The sequence below is a fragment of the Talpa occidentalis genome, unplaced genomic scaffold (genome assembly GCF_014898055.3).
Source record: "Talpa occidentalis isolate TD23 unplaced genomic scaffold, MPIMG_talOcc4v2.1 talOcc4.15, whole genome shotgun sequence".
Lineage (NCBI taxonomy): Eukaryota > Metazoa > Chordata > Mammalia > Eulipotyphla > Talpidae > Talpa > Talpa occidentalis.
The window spans coordinates 56,156,235-56,181,549 of record NW_023601543.1 but is presented as its reverse complement, the minus strand read 5'-3'; the positions used below and the strand labels follow the sequence as shown (position 1 = coordinate 56,181,549).

The 25,315-nt window shown below is 39.7% G+C and overlaps 1 protein-coding gene across 1 annotated transcript in view; it reads right to left on the bottom strand.

Annotated features, from left to right (window-relative positions):
- Positions 1-25,315, bottom strand: part of DGKK (diacylglycerol kinase kappa) — a 149,247-nt gene that overhangs the window by 49,029 nt on the left and 74,903 nt on the right. The window contains exons 5-7 of the mRNA XM_037511669.2: positions 24,575-24,710; positions 24,031-24,137; positions 23,222-23,347 (exon numbers count right to left, since the gene is read on the bottom strand). Coding sequence (XP_037367566.1) covers positions 23,222-23,347; positions 24,031-24,137; positions 24,575-24,710 — 369 coding nt within the window. The remainder of the gene's footprint in view (positions 1-23,221; positions 23,348-24,030; positions 24,138-24,574; positions 24,711-25,315) is intronic.

Genomic DNA, 25,315 nt, shown 5'->3' with positions numbered 1-25,315 from the left:
AAAAACAAAGATCACATTTCCAGACTTCAAACAATATTGCAAAGTTACAGCAATCAAAACAATTGATACTGGAATAAAAAGAGGCCCACAAAACAATGGAATAGAATGGAGAACACAGAAATAAACCCACACTTACATGGACAGTTAATCTATGGAAAAGGGGTTAAGTGTATAAAATGCTGAAAGGAAGGTCTCCTCAACAAATGTCATTGAGAAGACTGGATAGTCATTTGCGAAAAGAATGAAATTAGGTGATTCTTTCATATAATACACAAAAATTAATTCAAATAGATTAAAGAATTGGATGTAAGACCCAAAGCCATAAAGTACATAGAAGAAAACAGACAAAATACTCAATGACATTGATTTCAAGGATGTCTTTGGGGACTCTACCACAACAGCAAGAGAAATAAAAACAAAAACAAATGGGAATATGTCAAACTTAAAAGCTTCTGCACATTGAAAAAAATCTATTATTAAAATGAAAAGGCATCCTACTAAGTGAGAGAAAATATTTGCACACCGGGCCTCCCTGGTGGCACAGCGGTTGAGCGCTGGGTTGCCAAGTTGCCCACAGCCTCTGCAGTGCCGATTCCATCCCTGGCAGCCAGTGAGGGTCCCACGTGGTGCGCAAACCTCTCCTGCCGCCCGCTGCTCCCCTCAGCAGTGTACTTTGTCAGTCTGCCTGCTCTGCTCTCCCCTCTGGCTCTGGTGAATTCTCTCACCCTCCTGTGCTTCTGACTGTACCCAGTGCTTGTATAAATAAATAAATAAATCTTTAAAAAAAAAAGAAAATATTTGCACATCCTATGTCTGTCTGAAGAGGGGCTAATATTCAACATATACAAAGAACTCATAACTCAACAAAAGAACACAAAAAAAACCCCAGTAAGAGGTGGAGAGAAGAGCTAAAGAGACACATCTCCATGGCTCATAGGCACATAAAATATGCTCATCATCACTTATCTTCATGAAAATGCAAATCAAAACCACAGTTAGAAACCCTCATACTTGTGGGAAAGGTTCATATCAAAAAGACCAGAAATATCAGGTACTGGGAAGTGTGTGGAGTAAAAGGAACCCTGGTATGTTATTGGTGGGAATGTAGACCAGTCTGGCAACTGTGGAAAACAGTATGGATGTTTCTCAAAAATATTAAAAATCCATGTACCATACGTCCCAGCTATTCCACTCATGGGTATGCAAAAACCACACAGAATGAAAAAAAATAATTTGAAGGAATTTATACACTTCCGTGTTCATTATAGCACTATATACAATAGTCAAATTATGGAAATAGCCTAAACACCCAATTACAAATGAGTGGATTAAGAAGGTGTGGTATATATACACAATGAAACACTATAGCTATAAAAATATGAAATTTTGCCATTTGCAAGAACATGGATGAAACTGGAGGGATGACACTAAGCAAAATAAGTGAGAAGGAAAAAGACAAATACTTGATGCTTTCACTCATAAGTGAAATAATGAGAAACAAAACAAAAGAACAGACAGAACTCCTATGCATAGCAATGCATAGATCTAGACTGAACTAAACCAGAACAAACCCTAGAAATCTGTTTGTAGAATTGAGGCTACCAGTGGGATAGGATGATGATGAGGATTCAAGGGGAAGAAGGAGGGAGCCCAGTGCACTATGGTGGAAGTCTATGGGCCCCTTGGTGGTGGGTGGGATGTGGTAACATACTTCTGAAAAGGCATGGACCTATACCTCTCAATCACATACAGATTTGTAACCCAATGTTATCTCAAAAAATAATACAGGGCTTCCCTTGTGGTGCAAGGGGTTGGGACGCAGCCTGTGAAGCTATCCGTAGCCACTGAAAGAGGAGTTCGATCCCCGGCCAGGGAGGTGACCCTCATGGTGCAGCAGACCTCTCCTTACTCACCTGCTGCTCCCTTCAGCAGTGTATTTCAGCTGATCTGCCTGGTCTGCTCCCCACTCTGTCTCTGGTGGGTCCTCTTGCCCTCCCCCCCACTTCTGGCCTGTGCCCCAGTTCTTGTATGCATAAATAAAATCTTTTAAAAATATTTATACAATAAAAATAGTTAACAACAAATATATAGTTTCTATCCATCTCCATACATTTGAATCCCTTTTCCATTTCATCCACCCCAACCCTTTCCTTTCTTGTATCCAACAATCTCTTCTTCGTATCTATGAATGTGTGTGTGGAGGGTTGTTTGTTTTGTATTTTTATATTCCACACAAGTGAAAATCATACAGCATTTATCCTTCTCCAATGCTTATTTCTGTTAGCATAATACCATCAAGATCCACCCATTATTTTATGACTAAGTAGTAGTCCACTGTGTCTATGAATTGTGTGTGTGTATTCACTTAATTTATTCATTCATTTGCCAATAGACATTTAGGTGTTTTCATATCTTGACTGTTGTAAATAATGGTGCAACGAACGTAAGAGTATGTAGATCTATTAGAATTAGTGTTTTCAAATTATTTGAATAAATACCTTAAGTGGAACAACTGAATGATATAGCAATTGTATTATTAATTTTCCCGAGAATCTTCATATTGTTTTTCAATAGTGACTGCACCAATTCACATCCTGAGCAGTGTACCAGGGTTCTCTTCTCTCCACACCCTCATCAACATTTGCTTCTTGTCTTTGTGATTATACCCATTCTAAGAAGTGTGAGGTGATAGCTCATTCCGGTTTTTATTTGCATTTACCTAATAATTAGTGATGATGCATATTCTTTCATGTCTCTTTTGGCCATCTATGTATTTTTTGAGAATTCTTTTCAGATTCTCTACCTTTTTTTATTTTATATACATTTTGACATCATTTTTCATTTTTGTACAATGTATGCATTTCATCTTGGTTACATTCCCTATACAATTCCCACCCCTCTTATTTTGACCCTAATCCCTCCTCCCCTCCTTCACTGCTTCCCACCCCCGTAGTGTGTCTCTGGTTTATAGTTGCTTGTTGATTCTCATTTTTACTTTATTATAATTAGTCTTTTTCCTGGTCCCTTATTTAGGTTTTCTAAATTCCTGCTATGAGTGAAACCATCCGGTATTTTTATTTTTCTTTCTGGCTTACTTCGCTGAGCATGATCCCTTCCAGCTCCATCCATGCCACTGCGAATGGCATGAGTTTGTCTTTTTTGATTGCTAAGTAATATTCCATGGTGTATATGTACCACATCTTCTTGATCCAGCCATCTATTTTTGGGCATTTGGGTTGTTTCCATAGCTTAGCTATTGTAAATAGTGCTGCTAAAAACATAGGGGTGCAGGTGCCCTTTTGAATTAATGATTGTTAAACCAGTCTGCTTGTTGTTAAGTTGTATGAGTTTTCTATACATTTTGGATATTAATCCTTGGTAGATGTATTATCTGCAAATATCTTCTCTCATTCAATAGGTTGTCTTTTCATTTTTACGATGGTTTCTTTTGCTATTCAGAAGGTTTTTAGTTTGATGTAGTCCCATTTGTTTATTTTTGCTTTTGTTTCCTTACTGTTGGAGTCAAATCCACAAAGACGGTGCTAAACTTATTCTGTCTGTTTTTCTGAGAAACAAGAGAACTTTAATGTTTGTTTTGTACCTATTCACAGTTTATTATTATTCTTTCATAAAGTTTTTTTTTTCTTTTTTAATAAATTATTTTTTTAATTTTCTACATTATTGTTTATTTTTAAACAGTACTTGCTTCCACCCACCCCCTCAGGTGTAGTCCCCATAGAGTTTCCTTCACCATTGCACCCGTGCACCATCACCTTAGTCCCCTGTGCTCCTCCACCCCTCCCTCCCTCCCTCTGATCCCTCTCCCTCCTCCTCCCCTGCAGCATGTCTCTGTTTTATTTTATGTATTTTATTGTTTTAGGTCTCACATTCAAATTTTTAATCCATTTTGAATTAACTTTTGTGAAAGATGTATGATAATGTTCCAGTTTCCTTCTTTTGCATGTGACTGCAAAGTTTTCCCAGCACAATTTATTGAAAAGACCATCTCTTTTTTATTATACATTCTTGGCTCCTTTGTCATAAATTAGTTGTCCAAATATGTATGGTTATGTCTGAGCTCTCAATGTTGTTCTATTGATTTGTGTGTCTGTTTTTATTCCAGTACCATACTGTTTTGACTACTATGGCTTTGTGGTAAAGTTTAAAGTCAGAGAGCATGATGCCTCCATTTTTGTCCTTTTATCCTCAGGATTGCATTAGCTATTCAGGGTCTTTTGTGGTTCCATACAAATTTTAGGCTTGTTGGTTCTATTTCTGTTAAAAATGCTATTTGGATTTTGATAGGGATTGGGTTTATGTAAAATGGTAATTTTGGCATTGTTAGTTCTTCCAATACATGAGCATGGAATATCTTTTCATTTGTGTCTTCAATTTCTTTCAACAATGTCTTAATAGTTTTCAGTGTATAGGTCTTTCATCTTGTTGGTTAAGTTTATTCCTAGATATTTATTCCATCTGATGTAATTGCAAATGAGATTGTTTTCTTAATTTCACTTTCTGATATTTTGCTGCTTTTGTATAGAAATGCAAGTGATTTTTGTATATTGATTTTTATGTGCTACAACTTTACTGTATTTATTATTTCTAATAGTGTTTTAGCAGTCTTTAGGGTTTGCCATGTATACATTATGTCAATTGAAAATAGTGACAGTTTTACTGCCTTTCCAATTTTGATGCCTTTTATTTCTTTTTCTTACCTAATTATCTGCCCAGGAGATGCAATGCTATGCTAAATGAAAGTGTCAAGCGTGGGCATCCTTCTTGTCATGCTCCTGATCTTAGAATAAAATCTTTCAGCTTTTCGCCATTGAGTACAATGTTAGCTAGGGCCTTTTTGTATTGAGCTACATTCCTTTTATTGCCATTTCATTGAGAATTATTATCATAAATGGGTGTGGAATTTTGTCATATGCTTTATTTGTGTCTATTGAGAGAATCATATGATACTTACCCTTTATTTTGTCAATGTGGTGTCATGTTGATTGGTTTGTGAATGGTAAATTGTCATTGCATCCCTGGAATAAATCTTACTTGATCATTGTGTAATTGTGTATAATTTTATAATTTTATGTTTTGCATTTTTGCTTGCTAATGTGTTGTTGAGAATTTTTGTACCCATGTTCATCAGGAATATTGGTTTATAATTATCTTTTCTTTTGTGATGTCCTTGTCTGGTTTTGGTATCAAGGTAATAAAATAAGTTAGGAAGTAATCCTGCCTCTCCTGTTATTTTTAAAGAGTTTGAGAAGGACAGGCATTAAGTCTTTGAATGTTTGGAAGAACTTATTAGTAAAGCTGTCTTGTTCTGAACTTTTTTTTTTGAGAGAGGTTTTGACTAGTTTTCAACTTCCTTACTATTGATTGGTCTGGTAGGATTTTCTATTCATGATTCAATCTTGGTAGGTTGCATAAATCTTGGAACTTACACATTTCTTCCATGTGTTCAATTTGTTGGTATAAAGATGTTCATAGTAGTCCCCCATTTGTGTTTCTGTGGTATCTGTTGTTTATCTTAGTTTCATTGATCTTTTCTATTTTCTTTTAAATCTGTATTTCATTATTTTTCCTTTGATATTTATTATCTCCTGCTCTCTATTAACTTTGAGTTCTGTTCTTTTCTACGTCCTTTAGATATAAAGTTAAATTACTTGAGATTTTTTTCTTGCTTATCGAGATAAACCTGTATTACTATGAATGTCCCTCTTATAACCACTATTGCTTTATCCCCCAAATTTTGATATTATATTTTCATTTTCATTTGTCTTCAGATATTTTTAATGTCCCCTGAACAATAATAGTTGTTCAGTGCATGTTGTTATCTTTCCAGCTATCATTTTGTGCTCAATGTTTAGCTTCATACCATATGATCAGAAAAAGGTACTTGATGTTATTTTAACCTTAAATTTGTTGAGATTTGATCAGATGATATCACTTATAGGAGGAATTTAGGGAAACCAAATAGAGGGTCAAAAAAAGAAAAGACAAAACTTGTAGGCAACTATAGATCTGAGGCTTAAAACAGGAGAGGGAGAGGAAAAGGGATAAAAACAGGGGAGGGAAGAACACAAAGGACCTTGAGGTGGGATATTTACTGGATTACACCTGAGGGGAGAAGTCAAATACTGTACAAAAATGAACAACAGTGTAAGAAAAATTAAAAAGAAAAGAAAAAAAAATGAGATTTGTTTGATGTCCCAATACATGAGCTATTCCTTAGAAAGTCTCATTTGCACTTAGGAAGAACACATATTTTGCTGCTTTTGAATGGAAAATTCTGTAGAAATCTATTTATCTACCTGTTCCAATGTGTCATTTAAGACCACTGTCACTTCATTGATTTTTCTTTTGGCCTAGATGATACATCTATCGATGTTAATGTCTCCAGCTGTTATTGCATGGCTCTCAATTTCTCACTTTAGGAATGCTAACATTTGCTTTATATATATTTGGTTCTCTTATATTGGGTGCAAATATACTAATAAGTATTATGTTTTTTTGATGCACTAACAACTTTATAATTATATAATATCCATCTATGTCTTTTATCAGTCTTTGTTAGAATATCTATTTTATATAAATAAAGCTATACCAGATTTCTTTTTGTTATTCATTTGCATAGACTTTTTTCCCTTTAACTTTTTTTGCACAGTCCACTGAAGGTTTTTCTCCCCCTCCCCCACCACCATTCCATATTATCCCCTTATTCCCTTCACACCACCTGCTCCCTTAACCGCAGAGTTCTCATGATATTTATCGATGTCCACTGGTTTTTGAACTTGTTTTATGTTATCAAGATATCTAGTATGTAAATTTCCAGTTTGTTACTATCATTATGACTTACTTTACTACACAAATTCCCTCAAACTCACATCATTTTGTTGAAAATGGCTGCATTTCATTCTTTCTTATTGCTAATTAGCAATCCATAGCATGTGTAGGGTAAATGGTTTTCAGGCTTTTCTGCCCTCCCGCCATCAGGATTGCCCTGCCTGATAGGGCACCTGCAGTTGTTACATTGTTGTCTTATTTATTTCTGGGGGCTATGGGAGTAGTATTGAGATAGTCACCAAGAGAGAAAGGCAGGAGAAAGAACAGGAAAGAGAAGGGGAGAAAGAACGCCAGAGAAGCCCAGGGTGAAGACTTGCCAAGGGCTTGGAGGCCTGTCGGCCTCCTGGCCCCCCGACACCCCTGTCTGCCATGTACCTGGTTGCTGCACTACATGTAAAAGCTCAATAAAAGCCTGAGGAACCTATTGAGGGTTCCAGGACTCCTCATTTACCCCGTCTGCTCAAATCATAGGAAACCTGCCCTGTTCCTGCCCTGCCACTACAGCATGGGTTCACCATATCTTCTTGATCCATTCATCCATCCATCAACGGACATTTGGGCTGCTTCCATGTCTTAGTTATTGTAAGTAATGCTGCTATCAACATTAACATATGGATTTTTATGTTGATGGTTTTATATTGTTTGGATATATGCCCAAGAGTGGGATTGCGGGGTTGTATGGTATTTCCATTTATCGTTTTTTTTTTTTTTCCTTAGGTAAATTCAGATTGCTTTCCATATTGGTTGCCCCAGTTTACATTCCCACCAACAATTTAATAGGGATCCTTTTTCTCTGTATCCTCTCCAATGGTTGTTTGAGATCTTTTTAATATGTTCCATTCTCCCAGGTGTGAGATGGTATCTCATTGTGGTTTTAAAACCTGCATCTATCTTACTGGAAGCAATGCCAAGCATTTTTTTCATATCTGTTGGGGTTCTGGGTAACTGCTTCAATGAATCGTCAGTTCATATTTGCTGACCATTTATTAAATGCTTTTTGTTGTTTACTTATGTGTTTTTATATATCTTGGATATTAATCCTTTATCAGTTACAGATTGATAGTTACAGATATCAGTTACATTTAATAAGGTGTCTTTCATAACTGTCCTCTATTTTCTTTTGCTGTATAAAAGCTTTTTAACTTGAGGCAACCCCAATTGTTGAACTCTCCTGAGAGTTGAATCACTAAAAATACCTTTATGGTTGATCTCATGGAACACATCACCAATGTTTGCTTCTATGTATTTTATTTCTTCTATGCATTCTATTTATGCAAATATTTAACCCATTTGGAATTTATTTTAGTGTATGGGGTTAGCAAGTGATCCAAATTCATTCTTTTATGTTTGGCTTTCCAATTTTCCCAGAACCATCTATTAAAGAGACTGTCCTTTCCCCATTTTATTGTCATAGTTGTTTTATCATAGATTAGGTGCTGGTATGTATGTAAATTTATTTCTGGGCTTTCAATTCTATCCCACTGATCCATGTATCTATTTTTGTGCCAGTACCATGTATTTATTTTTTAATTATTACTTTTATCAATTAATTTATTGATTTTTCTTACATTTTATTAACGTTTGGACATTATTTGATTTCTCTCCCAGGTGTCATTCCTGTAGTTCTCCCACCACCATAGCATCTGTGATCTCCCCTATCCCTTATGCTCTTCCCTGCCCTGTCTTCACCCCTCCCCATTCTCTCCCTGCCCTGCTGTATGCCTTAGATCTATGGTCAGCTTGCAAGTTTTGTCTTTTTCCTAATCATCTGTTTGGTTTCTCTATATTCTGCACATAAGTGCAAACACCTGATATTTATGTTTTTCTTGTCTATCTATTTCACTGAGCATAATCCCTTCCAGCTCCATCCATGTTGCTGCAAATGGCATGAGTTTATCTTTCTTATTTTTTGATCACTGAGTAGTACACCACTGTGTATATCTACCACATCTTCTTGAATCCATTCATCTGTTTTGGCGCATTTAGATTGTTTCCATATTTTAGCTATTGTAAATAGTGCTGCTATAAACATATGAGTGTAGTTTTCCTTTAAAATTAGTGTTGGGCCTCCCCGGTGGCGCAGCGGTTCAGCGCTGGGTTGCGAAGCTGTCCACAGCCTCTGCAGCGCCGGTCCGATCCCCGGCCACCGGCGAGGGTCCCACATGGTGCACAGACCTCTACTGCTGCCCGCTGCTCCCCTCAGCAATGCACTTTGTCAGTCTGCCTGTTCTGCTCCCCGCCCTGGCTCTGGTGAATTCTCTCACCCTCCCGCGCTTCTGACTGTACCCTAGTGCTTGTATAAATAAATAAATAAATCTTTAAAAAAATAAAAAAAAATAGTGTTTTTTTGTTCTTTGGGTAAATTCCTAGGAGGGGAATCACTGGTTCATATGGTAGCTCCATTTTTACTGTTTTGAGGAATCTCCACACTACTTTCCATAGTCGCTGGACCAGTTCACATTTCTACCAGTAATATAGGAGGGTTCCTTTCTCTCCATATCTTCGTCAGCAGTTGTTTCTTGCTTTTTAGTAAGTGCCAATCTCACATGTATGAGGTAGTATCTCATTTTGATTTGCATTTCCCTGATTACAAGTGATGTTGAACATTTTTCCATATGCCTGTTGGCCATTTGCATTTCTTCTTTGGAGAAGTGTCATTTTCAATCTTCTGCTCATTGTTTGATTGGGTTGTTTGCTTTGTTTCTATTAAGTTGTGTAAACTCTACATAGATCTTTTTTTATCAGTCCCTTACCAGTTGTATGGTGTACAAATATTTTCTCCCACTTGGTAGGGTGTCTCTTTGTTTTGGTTGCTGTCTCTTTTGCTGTAGAGAAGTAACATGTGTATTTCAGTACTCTTGCTTTATAGTGAAGATTGAAGTCAGGTAACACGACACCTCCATTTCTCTCCTTTTTTCTTAGGGTGGTTTTGCTAGTCGAGGCCTTTTGTGTTTCCATGTATATTTCAATATTTTTTGTTCAATTCCTTTGACAAATATTACTGGTGTTTTAATGTGGAATGTGTTAAATTTACATATCATTTAAATGGGGTAATAATTTTTATTATATTGATTCTCCCCATCCAGAAGCATGACATATCCTTCCAACTTCTTATATTGCTATCTCAGTTCTTTATTAACAGTTCTCATTGTATAGGTCTTTTACCTCCTTACATGGATTCTTAGATATTGTTGCCATCTACTAACTTTTTCATATCATATTGTCTGTGAATAGTGACAGTTTCACTTCTTTTCTGACCTGGATTCCATTAGCTGGTGGTTTGTGAGATGTTATTTTTATTTTTTTTTAAAGATTTATTTATTTATTTATACAAGCAGTGGGTACAGTCAGAAGCGCAGGAGGGTGAGAGAATCCACCAGAGCCAGAGCAGGGAGTAGAAAAGACAGACTGACGAAGTACACTGCTGAGAAGAACAGCAGGCAAGGCAGGAGAGGTCTGTGCGCCATGTGGGACCCTCGCTGGTGGCCAGGGATCGATCCAGCGCTGCAGAGGCTGTGGGCAGTTTCGTAGCCCAGCGCTCAACCACTGCGCAACCGGGGAGGCCCTGAGATGTTATTTTTATTACATTGAGGCAGGTTTCTTCTATTCCCATGTTGTTTAGAGTTTTTATCATAAATGGGTGCTGAATCTTATCAAATACTTCTCTGTACCTATTGATATCATAAGATTTTGATCTTTACTTTTGTTTATATGATGTATTACATTAATTGATCTATATATATTACACCATTCTTGCATGTTTGGGATAAATCCCACTTGATCATAGTGTATAATCTTCATGATATAGTGTTAAATTTGATTTGCTATAATTTCATTGAAGTTTTGGTGTCAATATTCATTAGGAATATTGGTTTATAGTTTTCTTGTTCTATCTTTGTCTGGTTTCTGTATTAGGGTAATGTCTCACATTGCAAAATGTATTCGTGAGCATTCCCTCTTGTATTTAAAAACAATTTGAGCAGGATGAGCATTAGTTCTTCCTTAAAGTCTTGATAAAATTCATTTCTAAATTCACTAGTTTGGGGCTATTTTTTTAGCAGATTTATTATTACCATTTTCTTTTTTTTTAAAAAAAAAGGTTTCCTTTATTTATGCATACAAGAACTGGGGTACAGGCCAGAGGTGAGGGGTTAGAGGATTCACCAGAGACAGAGTGGGGATCAGGAGGACTGACCGAAATACACTGCTGAGGGGAGCAGCAGGTGAGACAGGAGAGGTCTGCTGCACCATGTGGGTAGTTCCCTGGCCAGCCGGGGATCAAATTCATGCTGGCTGCAGTGGCTGCGGAGAGCTTCATAGGTTTTGTCTTAACCCCTTGTGCCACCAGGGAGGCCCTATTATTACCATTTTCATGTGATTGGTTTGTTCAATTCATCTGTTTCTTCCTGGGTTTGTCTTGGTAGACTATATTATCTAGAAATTTGTCCATTTCCTCAATGTTATTGAATTTATAGTTGCTCATATTAGTCTCTTGTGCTCCTTTGTAGTTCTGTGCTATGGTAACTTGCCTTTTATTTGTGATATTCTCTATCTCTCTCTCCCACACACACACACCCAATTAAACTGCTTTTGCTCTATTTCATAGATTCTGGTAGCTTGCATCATCATTTTTCTTTGTCTCAAGATATTTTTATATGGGAATTTTTTTTTTAATTTATACAAACACTGGGTACAAAGGCACAGGAGGGTGAAAGAATTCACCAGAGCCAGAGCGGAGAGTAGAATAGGCAGACTGATGAAGTACACTGCTGAGAGGAGCAGTGGGCGGCAGGAGAGGTCTGCGCGCCATGTGGGACCCTCGCCCTGTGGCCGGGGATGGAACCAGCGCTGCAGAGGCTGCGGGCAGCTTTGCAACCCAGCGCTCAACTGCTGCACCACTGGGGAGGCCCCTGTCTCAAGATATTTTTAAATTTCTGCTTTGATTTCCTCTTTTATCCAATAGCTATTAAGCAGTATGTTGTTTAGTCTCCATGTATTAATAGTTGTTCTTTTTTTTTTCCAAGATTTTCTGAAAAAGTTTTTTTTTTTTTTTAAAGATTTATTTATTTATTTATTTATAGAAGCACTGGGTAGAGTCAGAAGCACGGGAGGGTGAGAGAATTCACCAGAGCCAGAGCGGGGAGCAGAGCAGGCAGAAGGACCGAAGTACACTGCTGAGGGGAGCAGCGGGTGGCAGGAGAGGTCTGCGCGCCATGCAAGGTCTGCGCGCCATACGGGACCCTCCTCCGGTGGCCGGGGAGCAGCCGGGGATCGAACCGGCGCTGCAGAGGCTGTGGGCAGCTTCGCAACCCAGCGCTCAACCGCTGCGCCACCGGGGAGGCCCGTCTTATTAAATTTAAACAAAATTGGACAGCTGCCACCTCCTTCTAGTCCTTTCTCTCCCAGCCAGCTCCAACTGCGCTCTCCGCCCTCGCCCAGCAGGGGGCGCTGCTCTCTAGCGCAGCTTCAGCACCTCCGCCCAAAACAATACACAGGCAGCCTCCGGAAGGAAATCTGGTAGCCTCTTTCACTTCTGCTGAAGAACAGCCCCCCTCCTTTTAAATTTGTGTATATTTTACACCATTGTTCATTTTTAAACAATATTTGCTTCCCCCACCCCCTCAGGTGTAGTCCCCATAGAGTTTCCTTCCCCAATGCACCCGTGCACCATCACCTCAGCCCCCTGTGCTCCTCCCTCCCTCCCTCTGATACTTTTCCCTCCTCCTCCCCTGCAGGGTGTCTCTGGTTTATAATTGTTTTTTGTTTTTTTGTTTTTAACTTTTTTAAAAAAGATTTATTTATTTATTTATACAAGCACTGGGTACAGTCAGAAGCGCGGGAGGGTGAGAGAATTCACCAGAGCCAGAGCAGGGAGCAGAGCAGGCAGAAGGACCAAAGTACACTGCTGAGGGGAGCAGCGGGCGGCAGGAGAGGTCTGCGCGCCATGTGGGACCCTCCTCCGGTGGCCGGGGAGCAGCCGGGGAGCAGCCGGGGAGCAGCCGGGGAGCAGCCGGGGAGCAGCCGGGGATCGAACCGGCGCTTCAGAGGCTGCGGGCAGCTTCGCAACCCAGCGCTCAACCGCTGCGCCACCGGGGAGGCCCTTGTTCTTTTTTTCTTATAGTTAATTTCCAACTATGGCATTACGATGAGAGTGAATACTAGGTCTAATTTTAATCTTTGCGTTCTTATTGACAATTGACTTATGTCCCAGGATATGGTCTATTCTTGAAAATATTTCATGTGAATTTGGAAAAAACAACATGTATATGTAGCAGTTGAGGGGCGGAGTGTGAATTCTGTAGATTTCTGTTAGACCTATTGTGTCCTTAATTATTCTTTGTCTTATTTATCTGTCCATTGTTGTAAGGGGAGAACTAAATTTCCTTATTATTATGTGAGTTGTTATCAATGTCTCTCCTAAGTTCTGTTATTTGTCTTGTGTATTTTGGTACTCCATATATTTATTACATATATATTTATGAATATCATTTCTTCTTGTTCTATTAGACCCTTAATCATAATATAGGTCTCTATCTAGCTATATCTCTTATTACCTTTTAAAATTTCATGCATTTTTATATGTATAAATATAATTAACATTTTGGTTGCCATTTGCTTGTATAACTGTCTTCCAGCCCGTAACTCTAAGTCTGTGCTTTGTTTTTGTTGGTAGTATGTATCTTGTAAACAACAGAACGTAGGACTTCATTTTGAAATCCATTCAGTCACTCTACATTTAAGATGATTATCTTTGCCATTTTGTTATGATTTTTTTGTGTTTGATTATCTTGCCTTTTTTTTTTTTTGAGGTCTTCCTTTTGTTTTGTTTAAAGCCATTTGTTTTCTTATGTGTTACTTTTATTAATTTTTGTTTGAGGGTTCTGCTGATGGGTTATTTGTGTAATCCCCTTTGGATAGTTTGGCCTCTGACACATTCTTTTTTTTAAACAAAAAGATTTATTTATTGGGCCTCCCCTGGTGGTGTCCGCAGCCTCTGCAGCGCCAGTTCTATCCCCGGCCACAGGGCGAGGGTCCCACATGGTGCGCAGACCTCTCCTACCGCGCCCGCTGCTCCCCTCAGCAGTGTGCTTCATTGGTCTGCCTGTTCTGTTCTCTGCTCTGTCTCTGGTGAATCCTCTCAACCTCCTGCACATCTGGCCTGTACCCCGGTTCTTGTATAAATAAATAAATAAATAAATAAATAAATCTTTTTTTTTTTTTTTTAAGATTTATTTATACAAGCACTGGGTACAGTCAGAAGCACGGGAGGGTGAGAGAATTCACCAGAGCCAGAGCAGGGAACAGAACAGGCTGACTGACGAAATATACTGCTGAGAGGAGCAGCGGGCGAGACAGGAGAGGTCCGCCCCGCCATGTAGGACCCGTGCCGGCCAGCTGGCCAGCAGGGATCGAACCGGTGCTGCAGAGGCTGCAAAATAGCTTCATAGCACTGTGCTCAACTGCCTGAGCCACCAGGGGAGGCCCCTCTGACACATTCTGATGGGCCACATTATTACTTTCATCCTCCAATTCCTCTTTATGTTAAATGATTTAGGTGTCTGATGCCTCTATTTTCAATGCTGTGTTGCTTTATAATAATCTTTTGGTTTTGATAAATTATTTTTCTTTTTTTAAAGATTTATTTATTTATTTATTTATGCATACAAGAACTGGGGTTCAGGCCAGAGGTGTGGGGGGGTGAGAGGATTCACCAGAGACAGAGTGGGGCGCAGACAGGCAGACTGACTGAAATACACTGCTGAGGGGAGCAGTGGGTGAGTCAGGGGAGGTCTGCTGCACCATGTGGGTCACCTGGCTGGCGGGGGATCAAACTCATGCTGCAGTGGTTGCGGGTAGCTTCACAGTGCTGCGTCCTACCCCTTGCACCACCAGAGAGGCCCCTTCTTTTTTCTTAAGATTTTATTTATTTATGCATACAAGGCTGGGGTGTAGGCCAGAGGTGGGAGGGGTTGAGAGGAGTCACCAGAGACAGAGTGGGGAGCAGAACTGGCAGATCTACTGAAATTCATTGCTGAGGGGAGCAGCAGGTATGACAGGAGAGATCTGCTGCTCTATATGGGTTAAGTCCCTGGCTGGGGATTGAACTTGTGATATGGTGGCTGCTGATTATCTTCATAGTGCTGAGACTTAAGCCCTTGGCCACCAGGGAGGTCCAGTTTTTGTTTTTCAATGAAGCTTCTTACCCTTCCATCTTGAATGTTAATCTTAAAGGATCCTGGACTGGAATTCTTTTTCTTTAAGAGCTTTTAAATACCCTTTGCCTATACCTTCCTGCTTGTAATGTTTCTAATAAAAAGTTTGCCAATAGTCTGGTTGGGGTTCCCTTAGAGGTTGTCATTTTTTCCTTGTGATGTTGTTAGTATTCTGTCCTGTAGTTGGTTTTAACAGCTTTATTATAAAGTTTCTTGGTACATGTCTGTCCAGTATTACTTTGTTTGGAACACTTTAGCTCGCTTGGATCATTTTGTCTGATTCATTTCCCAGATTGAAACAACTTTCAGCAATTAGTTCTTAAAGTTCATTTATATACCTTTCTCTTTCTCTTCTTTTTTGGGACCCCCATGACATGGATCTTATTTCTCTTTGTGCTATCCTAAAGTGCTCTCATACAATTTTCATAGTTTTACTTTTTTTGCATTGATTTATTTGTATGTTTTCAAGCTCTCATTTCTCTTTATTGTTTCTCTTTATTTGCTGTTAAGACCCTCAGTCGTATTTTTAAATTCAGTTTTAGTGCTTGTTAATTCTGTTATTTTTAATTGTAGCAGCCTTGTATTTTCATCTTTATTCTGTTATAGTGCTTTATATCCTCCATTTTTTTTGAATTCCGTAAGCATTGTTATAGTGTTGTAATTGACTCCTCTTCAGTCATGTTCTGCAGTTCTGCTGCATTGAGACTCCTCTCAGGGTGCTTTTTTTCTTTTTTTAAATTACTATTTTTTATTTCATATAGTTTTTATATCAGACTTCATTTTTGCAAAATGCATGCTTTCTCCTCTCACATGTAGTCCCCATGAAATTCCCACCCCTAATTCGACTGTGTACCATCGCCATAGTCCCCTGTGCTCTTCCCACCCCTGTTTTGATTCTACTCTCTCCTCCTCCCCGTAGAATGTCTCTGATTTATAGTTGCCTGTTGATTTTGATTTTTAATTTATTATAATTACTTTTTTCCCTGATCCCTTATTTGGTTCCTTTATATTCCTCCTATAATTGCAACCATCTGATATTTTTCTTTCACTTTCTGGTTTATTTCACTGAGCATAATCCCTTCCACCTCCATCCATGTTGCTGTGAATGGCAAGAATTATCTTTTTTTTTTTTTTTTTTAGGTTTTTATTTTTTTTTTTTTTTTTTTTTTAAATATTAAATTTTATTTTTATATTCCCCCATACAATTGCAAACGCCCCATTCTGACCCCAATCCTTCCCCTCCCGCCCCCCCCCCACCCCCCAAAAGTGTCTCTGGTTCATAGTTTTTTGTTGATTTTGATTTTCACTTTCTTATATTCATTTTCCTGGTCCCTTATTTAAGTTTTCTAGATTCCTGCTATGAGTGAGACCATCCGTATTTTTCTTTTTCTTTTTGGCTTATTTCGCTGAGCATGATCCCTTCCAGTGCCATCCATGTTGCTGCAAATTGCATGTGTTTATCTTTTTTGAATGCTGAGTAATATTCCATGGTATATATGTACCACATCTTCTTGATCCAGTCATCTATTTTGGGCATTTGGGTTGTTTCCAAAGCTTAGCTATTGTAAACAGTGCTGCTATAAACATAGGAGTGCAGGTGCTCTTTGGAATTGATGTTTCTGTGTCCTTTGGGTAAATACCTAGGAGTGGAATTGCTGGATCATATGGAAGCTCTATGTTTAGTAGGTCCAGAAATCTCCACACAGCTCTCCATAGTGGTTGGACCAGTTTGCACTCCCACCAACAGTGCACAAGAGTTCCTTTTTCTCCACATCCTCGCCAACATTTGTTGTTGCTAGTTTTTTTAATATGTGCCATTCTCACTGGTGTGAGATGGTATCTCATGGTAGTTTTGATTTGCATTTCCCTGATTACAAGTGATGTTGAACATTTTTTCATATGTCTGTTGGCCATTTGCATTTCCTCTTCAGAGAAGTTTCTTTTTAGCTCTTCTGCCCATTTTTTGACTGGATTATTTTCTTTGTTGTTGCTGAGTCTCATCAGCTCTTTGCAGATTTTTGTGATCAGTCCTTTATCATTAGTGTTGGGTGCAAAAATGTCCTCCCAGTTGGTGGGGTTTCTCTTTGTTTTTGTTATTGTCTCTTTTGCTGTGCAGAAGCTCTTTAATTTGATGTAGTCCCAGCTGTTTATCTTTCTCTTCACTATCACTGCTTTGGGTGATGTGTCTGTAAAGATGTCTTTGATGTGCAAATCCCGTAGTGTTTCGCCTATATTTCCTTCTATGTATTTTATGGTTTCAGGTCTTATGTCTAGTTCTTTAATCCATTTTGAGTTGATTTTTGTGTATGGTGTGAGGTAGTGGTCAAGCTTCATTCTTTTGCATGTAGCGACCCAGTTTTCCCAGCACCATTTATTGAACAAACTTTCTTTGCTCCAATGCATAGTCTTTGCTCCTTTGTCAAAGATTAGTTGACCATAAATCTGTGGGTTTATTTCTGGATTTTCTATTCGATTCCATTGGTCTGTATGTCTTTTTTTGATTTCTTAGTAATATTCCATGGTGTATATGTACCACATCTTCTTGATCCAGTCATCGATTTTTGGGCATTTGGGTTGTTTCCATAGCTTAACTATTGTAAAAAGTGCTACAATGAACATTGGGGTGAAAGTGTCCTTTTGAATCAATGCTTTTGTGTCCTTTGGGTAGTTTCTTAGGAGTGGAATTGCTGGATCATATGGAAGCTCCATTTTCAGTAGTTTGAGTAACCTCCATACAGCTTTCCATAGTGGTTGGAGCAGTTTGCACTCCCACCACCAGTGCAGGAGAATTACTTTTTCTCTACATCCTCACCAGCATATGTTGCCTGTTTTTTTAGTATGTGCCATACTCACTGGTGTAAGGTGGTGCCTCATTGTGGTTTTGATTTGCATTTCTCAGGGTATTTTTTCACCCCACCATTTGTGTTATGCTTTCTGTATCCCCATTTTTAATTTTTATGTGTCTAATAGGGATACACTTTCAAACTGTTGTCCTTGTACCTTATGAAATAACCAGAAAGCTGGTAATGGTAAGGGGTAGTAGGTATAAAAGAAGACCGGGGCAAAAGGACCTCCAGTGAGCATCAGAGAGTCACGCTTCCTACTATGCTGTGGAGTACCTGAGTTGTGTGGTTTGTATTCACAGTAATTCCTTCCTCTAGGCCAGCACCTTCATCTTATTGTCTTTTATAGTTTTATCTCCATTTCTACTCCAGTCTATTTCTGAGCACTAGATGCAGTGTCGGACATGGATTGCAGTTGATTTGTGGTCACAGGCTGGGAGTTGTTCTATTTTCTAGCACAGATCCTTATCCTGGGGTGTTTGCTCCTATTATTAACAGGTTCTTGACATCTACTCTATGCAAGCATTGCATTATTATAAAGGCAGGTCACTTAAAGATTTTCCTATGCTTTTCTGACAGATGGTTCCTCCTAGTGTGCATATTGGCTTTGTTCTGCTGCAATCTAGTTGTGAGTGTATGGAGGAAACCTGGCATCTTTACTCTCCCACCATCTTGCCAGACTCCATCCCTTCACTTTCACTGTATGTATGTTCTTACATCCAATGTGAGTCTCACACACAGCATATAACTGGCTCATGCTTTTTTTTTTTTTTTTTTAAAGATTTATTTATTTGTTTGTTTATTTATTTATTTATACAAGCACTGGGTACAGTCAGAAGCGCGGGAGGGTGGGAGAATTCATCAGAGCCAGAGCGGGGAGCAGAGCAGTCAGAAGGACCGAAGTACACTGCTGAGGGGAGCAGCGGGCGGCAGGCGAGGTCTGCGCGCCATGTGGGACCCTCCTCCAGTGGCCGGGGAGCAGCCAGGGATCGAACCGTCGCTGCAGAGGCTGCGGGCGGCTTCGCAACCCAGCGCTCAACCGCTGCGCCACCGGGGAGGCCCCCTACATTTTGTTTTTAGTGTCATGTTGTCCCACCAACTTTTACTTTTATGTATGTCTTAACTGATTGTTGTATCTTTGATTGATATTGGTCCTTTTTTCATTTTTCATGTTACCTTAAATGTAATTAGTCTACTGTTTTTATAATATATATTTTTTTCTGTGACAGTTTTACATTTCCATAGCTTCTTGTTACTTCTTTTAGTTTATAGAAGTTACTTTGACATTTTTTTGCAAGACCATGGTGATTAATTTCTCTAGCTTTTGTTTGTCTGCAAAACTTTTCATCTCACCTTCAGTTGTGAACAATAGACTTACTGGGTAAAGATTTGGGATATATGCTTTTTTTCTTTCAACACTTTTTTTTAAAGATTTATTTATGCATATAAGAACTGGGGTATAGACTAGAGGTGTGGGGGGTAAGAGGATTCACCAGAGACAGAACGGGGAGCAGAACAAGCAGATCTACTGATACATTGCTGAGAGGAGCAGTGGGCAAGGCAGGAGAGGTCTGCTGCACCATGTGGATCTCCTCCCTGGCCGGGGATCGAACTGGTGCTTCAGTGGCTGCGGATAGCTTCATAGGCTGTGTCTTAACCCCTTGCGCCACCACGGAGGCCCCTCTTTCAACACTTTGAATACATCATGCCAATCCCTTCTGGCCTACAAAGCTTTCTGAGAAATTTGCTGATAGCCTTATGGGAGTTCATTTTTCTCCTATTAACATTTCTTATTTATCATTAATTTTTCACATTTTAATTTTATTGTGTCTTGGTGTGGGTCTCTTTGTGTTTTATTTGTTGGGAACTCTGTGTTTCCTAGGCCTAGGTGTGTGTTTCCTTCTCTAGGTTAGGGAAGTTTTCTTCATTATCCCTTCATCTAAGTCTTCTGCCTCTTTACCTCTTTCTCTTTTCCTTCTGGAACTCCTATAATATGGCTGTTATTCCACTTGATGTTGTGCCATAGTTCCCACAAGTCAATTTCTGTGTATTTAATTAATTTTTCTTTTTGAGCCTCTGTTTGTGTAAGTCCTACTACTTTATCTTTTAGTTCACATACCATTTTTCAACTTCATCTAGTCTGGATTTGAACCCCTCAATTTTCCATTTCAGTTCTTGCATTCTTCTATCTATGTTAGAGATCTCTCTTAGCTCATTCATTCTATTCATTCTTTTTCTCAGATCAGTGAACATCTTTATGACCATTACTTTGAGCTATTTATCAGGTAGGTTATTTATGTCCATTTCATTAGTCTTTTACAGAGGTTTTTGAGGTTTTATCTTGTTATTTTATTTGAAACTTGTTCTTCTACTTCCCCATTTTCCTTGACTCTCTGTTTCTCTGAATTAGCCAAAGTAGTTGCCTCACTGCCATGGGGGTAGTTGTCTGCTACCAGAGAGCTGTGTCTCTGGTTATATATCTCAGTATTGTCTAGGAATGCATGCTTCCTAGATATTAGGGTCTAGCAATCAAGGGGTATCTCATATATGAACTTCCTGTGCCCAAAGATTTAGCTGTGGGCAACTGTAGAAGAATGGGGCATAGCTATAACTTTACTTTCTTGCATTTTCTGTCTCACTGTTGAAGTTCTAACTGTATTCACCTGCTGCTCTTTCCTGAGATTAGTATGCATACTTATGACCATCATTTTTTTTTTTAAGATTTATTTATTTATTTATTCATACAAGCACTGGGTACAGTCAGAAGCACAGGAGAATGAGAGAATTTACCAGAGTCAGAGCGGGGAGCAGAACAGGCAGAAGGACTGAAGTACACTGTTGAGGGGAGCAGTGGGTGCGGCAGGAGTGGTCTGTCATGCCATGTGGGACCCTCACCCAGCGGCCCGGGATGGAACCGGCACTGCAGAGGCTGCGGGCAGCTTCGCAACCCAGTGCTCAACCGCTGCGCCACCGGGGAGGCCCTGACCATTATTTTTTAACTTTTTTATTGGGTAAATAACTTATCCAGATTTCATTAAAGACTTTTTCTGAGGTTTTATCTTATTTCACTAAAAACATATTCCCATGTTTGTTAATTTTCCTTGACTTTCTGTTTTGGTGTCTATGTATTAGATAAAATAGCCACCTCTCCTGGTCTTGAGAGAGTGATCTTGTGTAGGGATGAATCTGATCACTCTGCCTTGCCCTAGCTCTTGGTTGTCTCTCAAAACTTTGTGACTGTCCAATTTATTTTATTTTTAGTGACTCCCAGAAATTTAGGGTGTACAAGACATGTCAATCTTCTAATGGAGAGTATCTTAGCAAATAGATTAAGGCTGATTAGAAGACAGACCCTTAGGTAGTAACTTTATGAAGTATGCAAATATATACAGTTTTATGGGACCACAGGCATTGAGTCCCACTCATCACCAGTGCTAGCAACCTAGAGGTGTACCCTGGGTGATATTTACAAAAATCAGTGTACCAAACAAATGTAGAAACTTCTTTGTAGGAAATACCAGCAACCAGAGGTGAGTGGGAGGGAGGCACAAAGAATACATCCACAGTCTCTGTTCCCAGAGAGTACCTCAATAGGCCCCTAGATGTGTGCTAAACCAAAAGCCTGCCATTCAGAGCAAAACTCCAAAACAATAAAATAGGCTCTTTTGCAGATAGACTAGGTATTTTTGTCTGTTGTCTGTGTGGTGTGCTAGGGGTGGTAGCCTGTCAAAAAACTGTCTTTTCAATTGTTATAGTTCTGTGAGACTTAGGAACTCAAGCCCCACTGTTCACAAGAACCAGGTAATCAAGGGTTATCTCCTGGGAAGCAGTAGCAAAAACTGGGGCACCAGATACACGTAAAGGCTCCCTTCTGGGAGATACTAGGGCTCTGGAGCAGGGCAGAAGAATAGTGTGGTGATGGTGTCTACCCACTGAGGTCTCTGGAAAGGATTACAGATGGTCCTTTGATGTGTGTTTAATTAGAAGCTTGCACCTCAGGCAGAAATTATGAAGATAAGCTAATAGGTCTCTTTCACAGAGAGATTGGGTTCCTCAGACTACTGCTTCTTGCTGTGCCCTACGGGGTGATAGCAGGTTAAGTTCTTTTTCTCCATTGATTGCAGTCTTGTGAGACCTAAAAGCCTAAGTCCTGTTGGCCACCAGATCCAAGAGATATAGAGATATCTCCTGGGTACAGTCACAAAAATCCTGGTGCCTGATAAGGGTGCAAACTCCTTTCTGGGAGAGATCTGGAGTGAGGCAGAGGGAACAGTCTTCTAAGAAAAAGCTCATAATTTAGTTTCTTCTTGTTCAGACTAATCAGTTTGACAGAAGCATCTAAGAAGCTAGAAAGTCTATGTCAGGTTTTCCTGACATCAACACTGTAGATATTGGGGTTAGACAGATCTTTATGCTGTTTTATATGCTGTAGGAGGTTTAGCAGAATCCAGGCTTGTACTCACTAGAAACCTGTAGCACAACCTCTACCTCTGAGTTGTAACAATCAAAAATGTCTTCAGACATTGTCAAATGTCTCCTGGGGGGGCGGGCAAAATCACCCCCTGTTGAGAAAAACTGATTTAGCAGCATAGTAGTGTGATAGCTCTGGTGGAGAATTTGGGGTGCTGTGGTGGTAGGTGTATGTGGTAACATACATCTGAAGAGGTGTGACCCTATACCTCTGAGTCATATACAGAACTGTAAACAAACATTACCTCAATAAAAAGTATTATAATAAAAAATTATCATAAAACAAACAAACACGTTTTTCTCAGAATTATATATAAATCAACACTCTTTTGTTAGTGACTGTATGACCTTGAGCAAATCACTTTTGTGAACCCCAATTTTCTCATCTGTAAATGAGGACAATGAGACCTCATTTAGGATTGATGTAAGGATTAAAGGAGATCATGTATATCAAACACTCAAGACATAGTAGCAATAATAATGTGTTAATGTCATCAACCATTATTAACAAAGATTAAAAGTTCTTTAGAAATGGTGAATGAGGAAGGGAGGTTTCTTAAGCATTTATTTTTTAGATTGTTTGTATTATCGTAAGAAAGTTCAACTTTTTTTCCAGTAGCTAGTAGGCCTCACTAATCAAGAACCTTCGAATAGGAGACTCTTAAATCTTTCCCTCCAATACTTCATAACTAGATCTGGAAAGGAAGGATACTGAGCCCTATAATACTATTTTGGAGTAAGAGTCTCAGAGATTTCTATCTATGTGTACGCACAATGAAGCTGCACTCCACCCTCCTTTTCTAGATGTCAAGTTTCTAAGTATCAATGAGACAAGAAGAGTCTTACCGTAGAATTACACCACAAACACCGGAAATCTTGAAGTCTTTGGTAACTGCCACAGTTCTCATGACAAACTGCACATTGAGAACTGATAGACAAGTTTCCTTCTACCCACTGATGGGGCATAGTTTTCTGAAGGGTAAAAGAGACAAGAGGTAAAAGTTAGAGATAAAAGGGAAGGAAGGGCCTGCTGGCGTAACTATACCCTACGGAGGACATTAGGTAATTTCAAGGACATTCATGGTCCTGCCCTCCTGTAGGGTAAGGTAAAAAATCAGGCTTTTCTGCCCTCCCGCCATCAGGATAGATGAGGGAACCCTGTGATCCTGAATGCATGCCTGATGGCGGGCACCTGAAGTGGGTACACCTGGGCTAAGACTGCGCTTTTAAGGGCGGCGTCACGGGGACGCCAGGAGAAGCCGAAGCAGAAGCCGAAAGAGAAGCCGAGAAGCAGCAGAACGAACGCTAGGGAGCCCAGATAGAGTGAAGACCTGCCAGGCCTCCCAGCCCCCGGCCAGCACCCCTGCCTGCCATATGCCTGGTGAACCCCAATAAAAGACCGGCAAAAAACCACTGAGGACTCTGACTCCTCCTTTACCCGGTCTGCATGGGATCAGAAAACCTGCTCAGTGGTCCAGTCCTGCCCTTACACCTCCCCACTCCAATGCCAGTGACAGGTGGGGGTGGGTGGGCTTTCATTCTTCTATAAATTGGTTGGATTGTGAACTTGGGTTGCCTGGAAACAGTAAAGAAGATTTTCTGCCTCTGTATGTCCTGGGGAAGGGCGACAGTGAAAGGGCACGGCTGGCACTCACTATTTCATCAGCAGGCAGAAGGAGGTCATCAGTGATAGACAAAGTATTCCACTTGCAATCTTTGCTAGCTCTCAAAGCACATAATCTGTGAGACTTCACTTTGCACACTGTGAAAAGAGGAAAAGATGGGTGTGAACATGGTAACAATGAAGATTTAATTTCCTTTCCTAAACTGCTCTGAAAATTAGAATATAGATGCAAAAGCCTCTTTCCTATATGATCCAGTTCCTTTTCACTCTTACTAGTTACATTTTTTACTATCCAACCAGAGTGGAAACTGAGGGTAAGAATGAGATGACTTCTGTTTCCCAAGCCTTGTGACTATATTGTCCAGTCCTCCCAGACTCAACCCTTCATTTTGATTCATGACAATTCTTCATGCCAGTTTTCTTCCATCTCCTTTCCCAGACTGTTAATTGTCAGGATTAACCTTACACTAGACTTCAGTGACTTAGTGTGAATCAGTGATACTAAAGCCACAGGAGCTCTTTCAACCCTAACCCCACCCTCTGGGCCTCACTTCCTAAAGGAATCAGAAAGGTACCTTCACAGACGATGACATTTCTAGATAAGGCAGGAATGCTCTCCCGACAAATATTGCAGTGCTGCGTCCGGGGGCTGTGACTGGAGTACCAATAGTGCATCCCAACGAGGAAAGGATTGTTTTCAGCTGCAGGTATCTTAATTAGTCAAAGAGAAATCAAAGAGAAAACAGAGAATTAATCACAGAGCTTTAATAGGGAAGAGCCAGAGACTCTTCTCCTGAGGCTGAAACGGCCAGCTACAGCTGTGTAGGTGTCAGAGCATGTGAAAAGGAAGATTGGAAGTTGGAGCCATTAGTTAACAAATCTCCCACTTAATTTTTCCCCATTGCTTTTGGAAAGGAAAAAAAGAAAGCGGGGGAGGGGCAAGACACTGGAATGGGAGCTGAAATTAGAAAACAATGATCTTTGTACTGTTTGGTAAGACCACTACATTGATTTAGTGTAAGCAAAATTAGTTCTGCTAGCCATGGACTTGGCTCTATTTAAGTATTAAGCATAAGGAGGTGGTGACTTGGAAACTCCGTGATATTTACGTCCTCTGTTCAGGCAAAATGGGAGGAGGAAGGGCTCAAGGAATGCTTGTAAGATTTTAGCTACGTCCTGGAGATATCCATTCCCCTTCCAATCCTTGCTGCCAGGTGAGCAGAACATCACCTTACTTGGACAGCAGTTTTTCATCTCAATGGCTTCTTGACCAAACATTCTTTTCTGAATTCCATGCTCTGACTGCCTATTGCAGT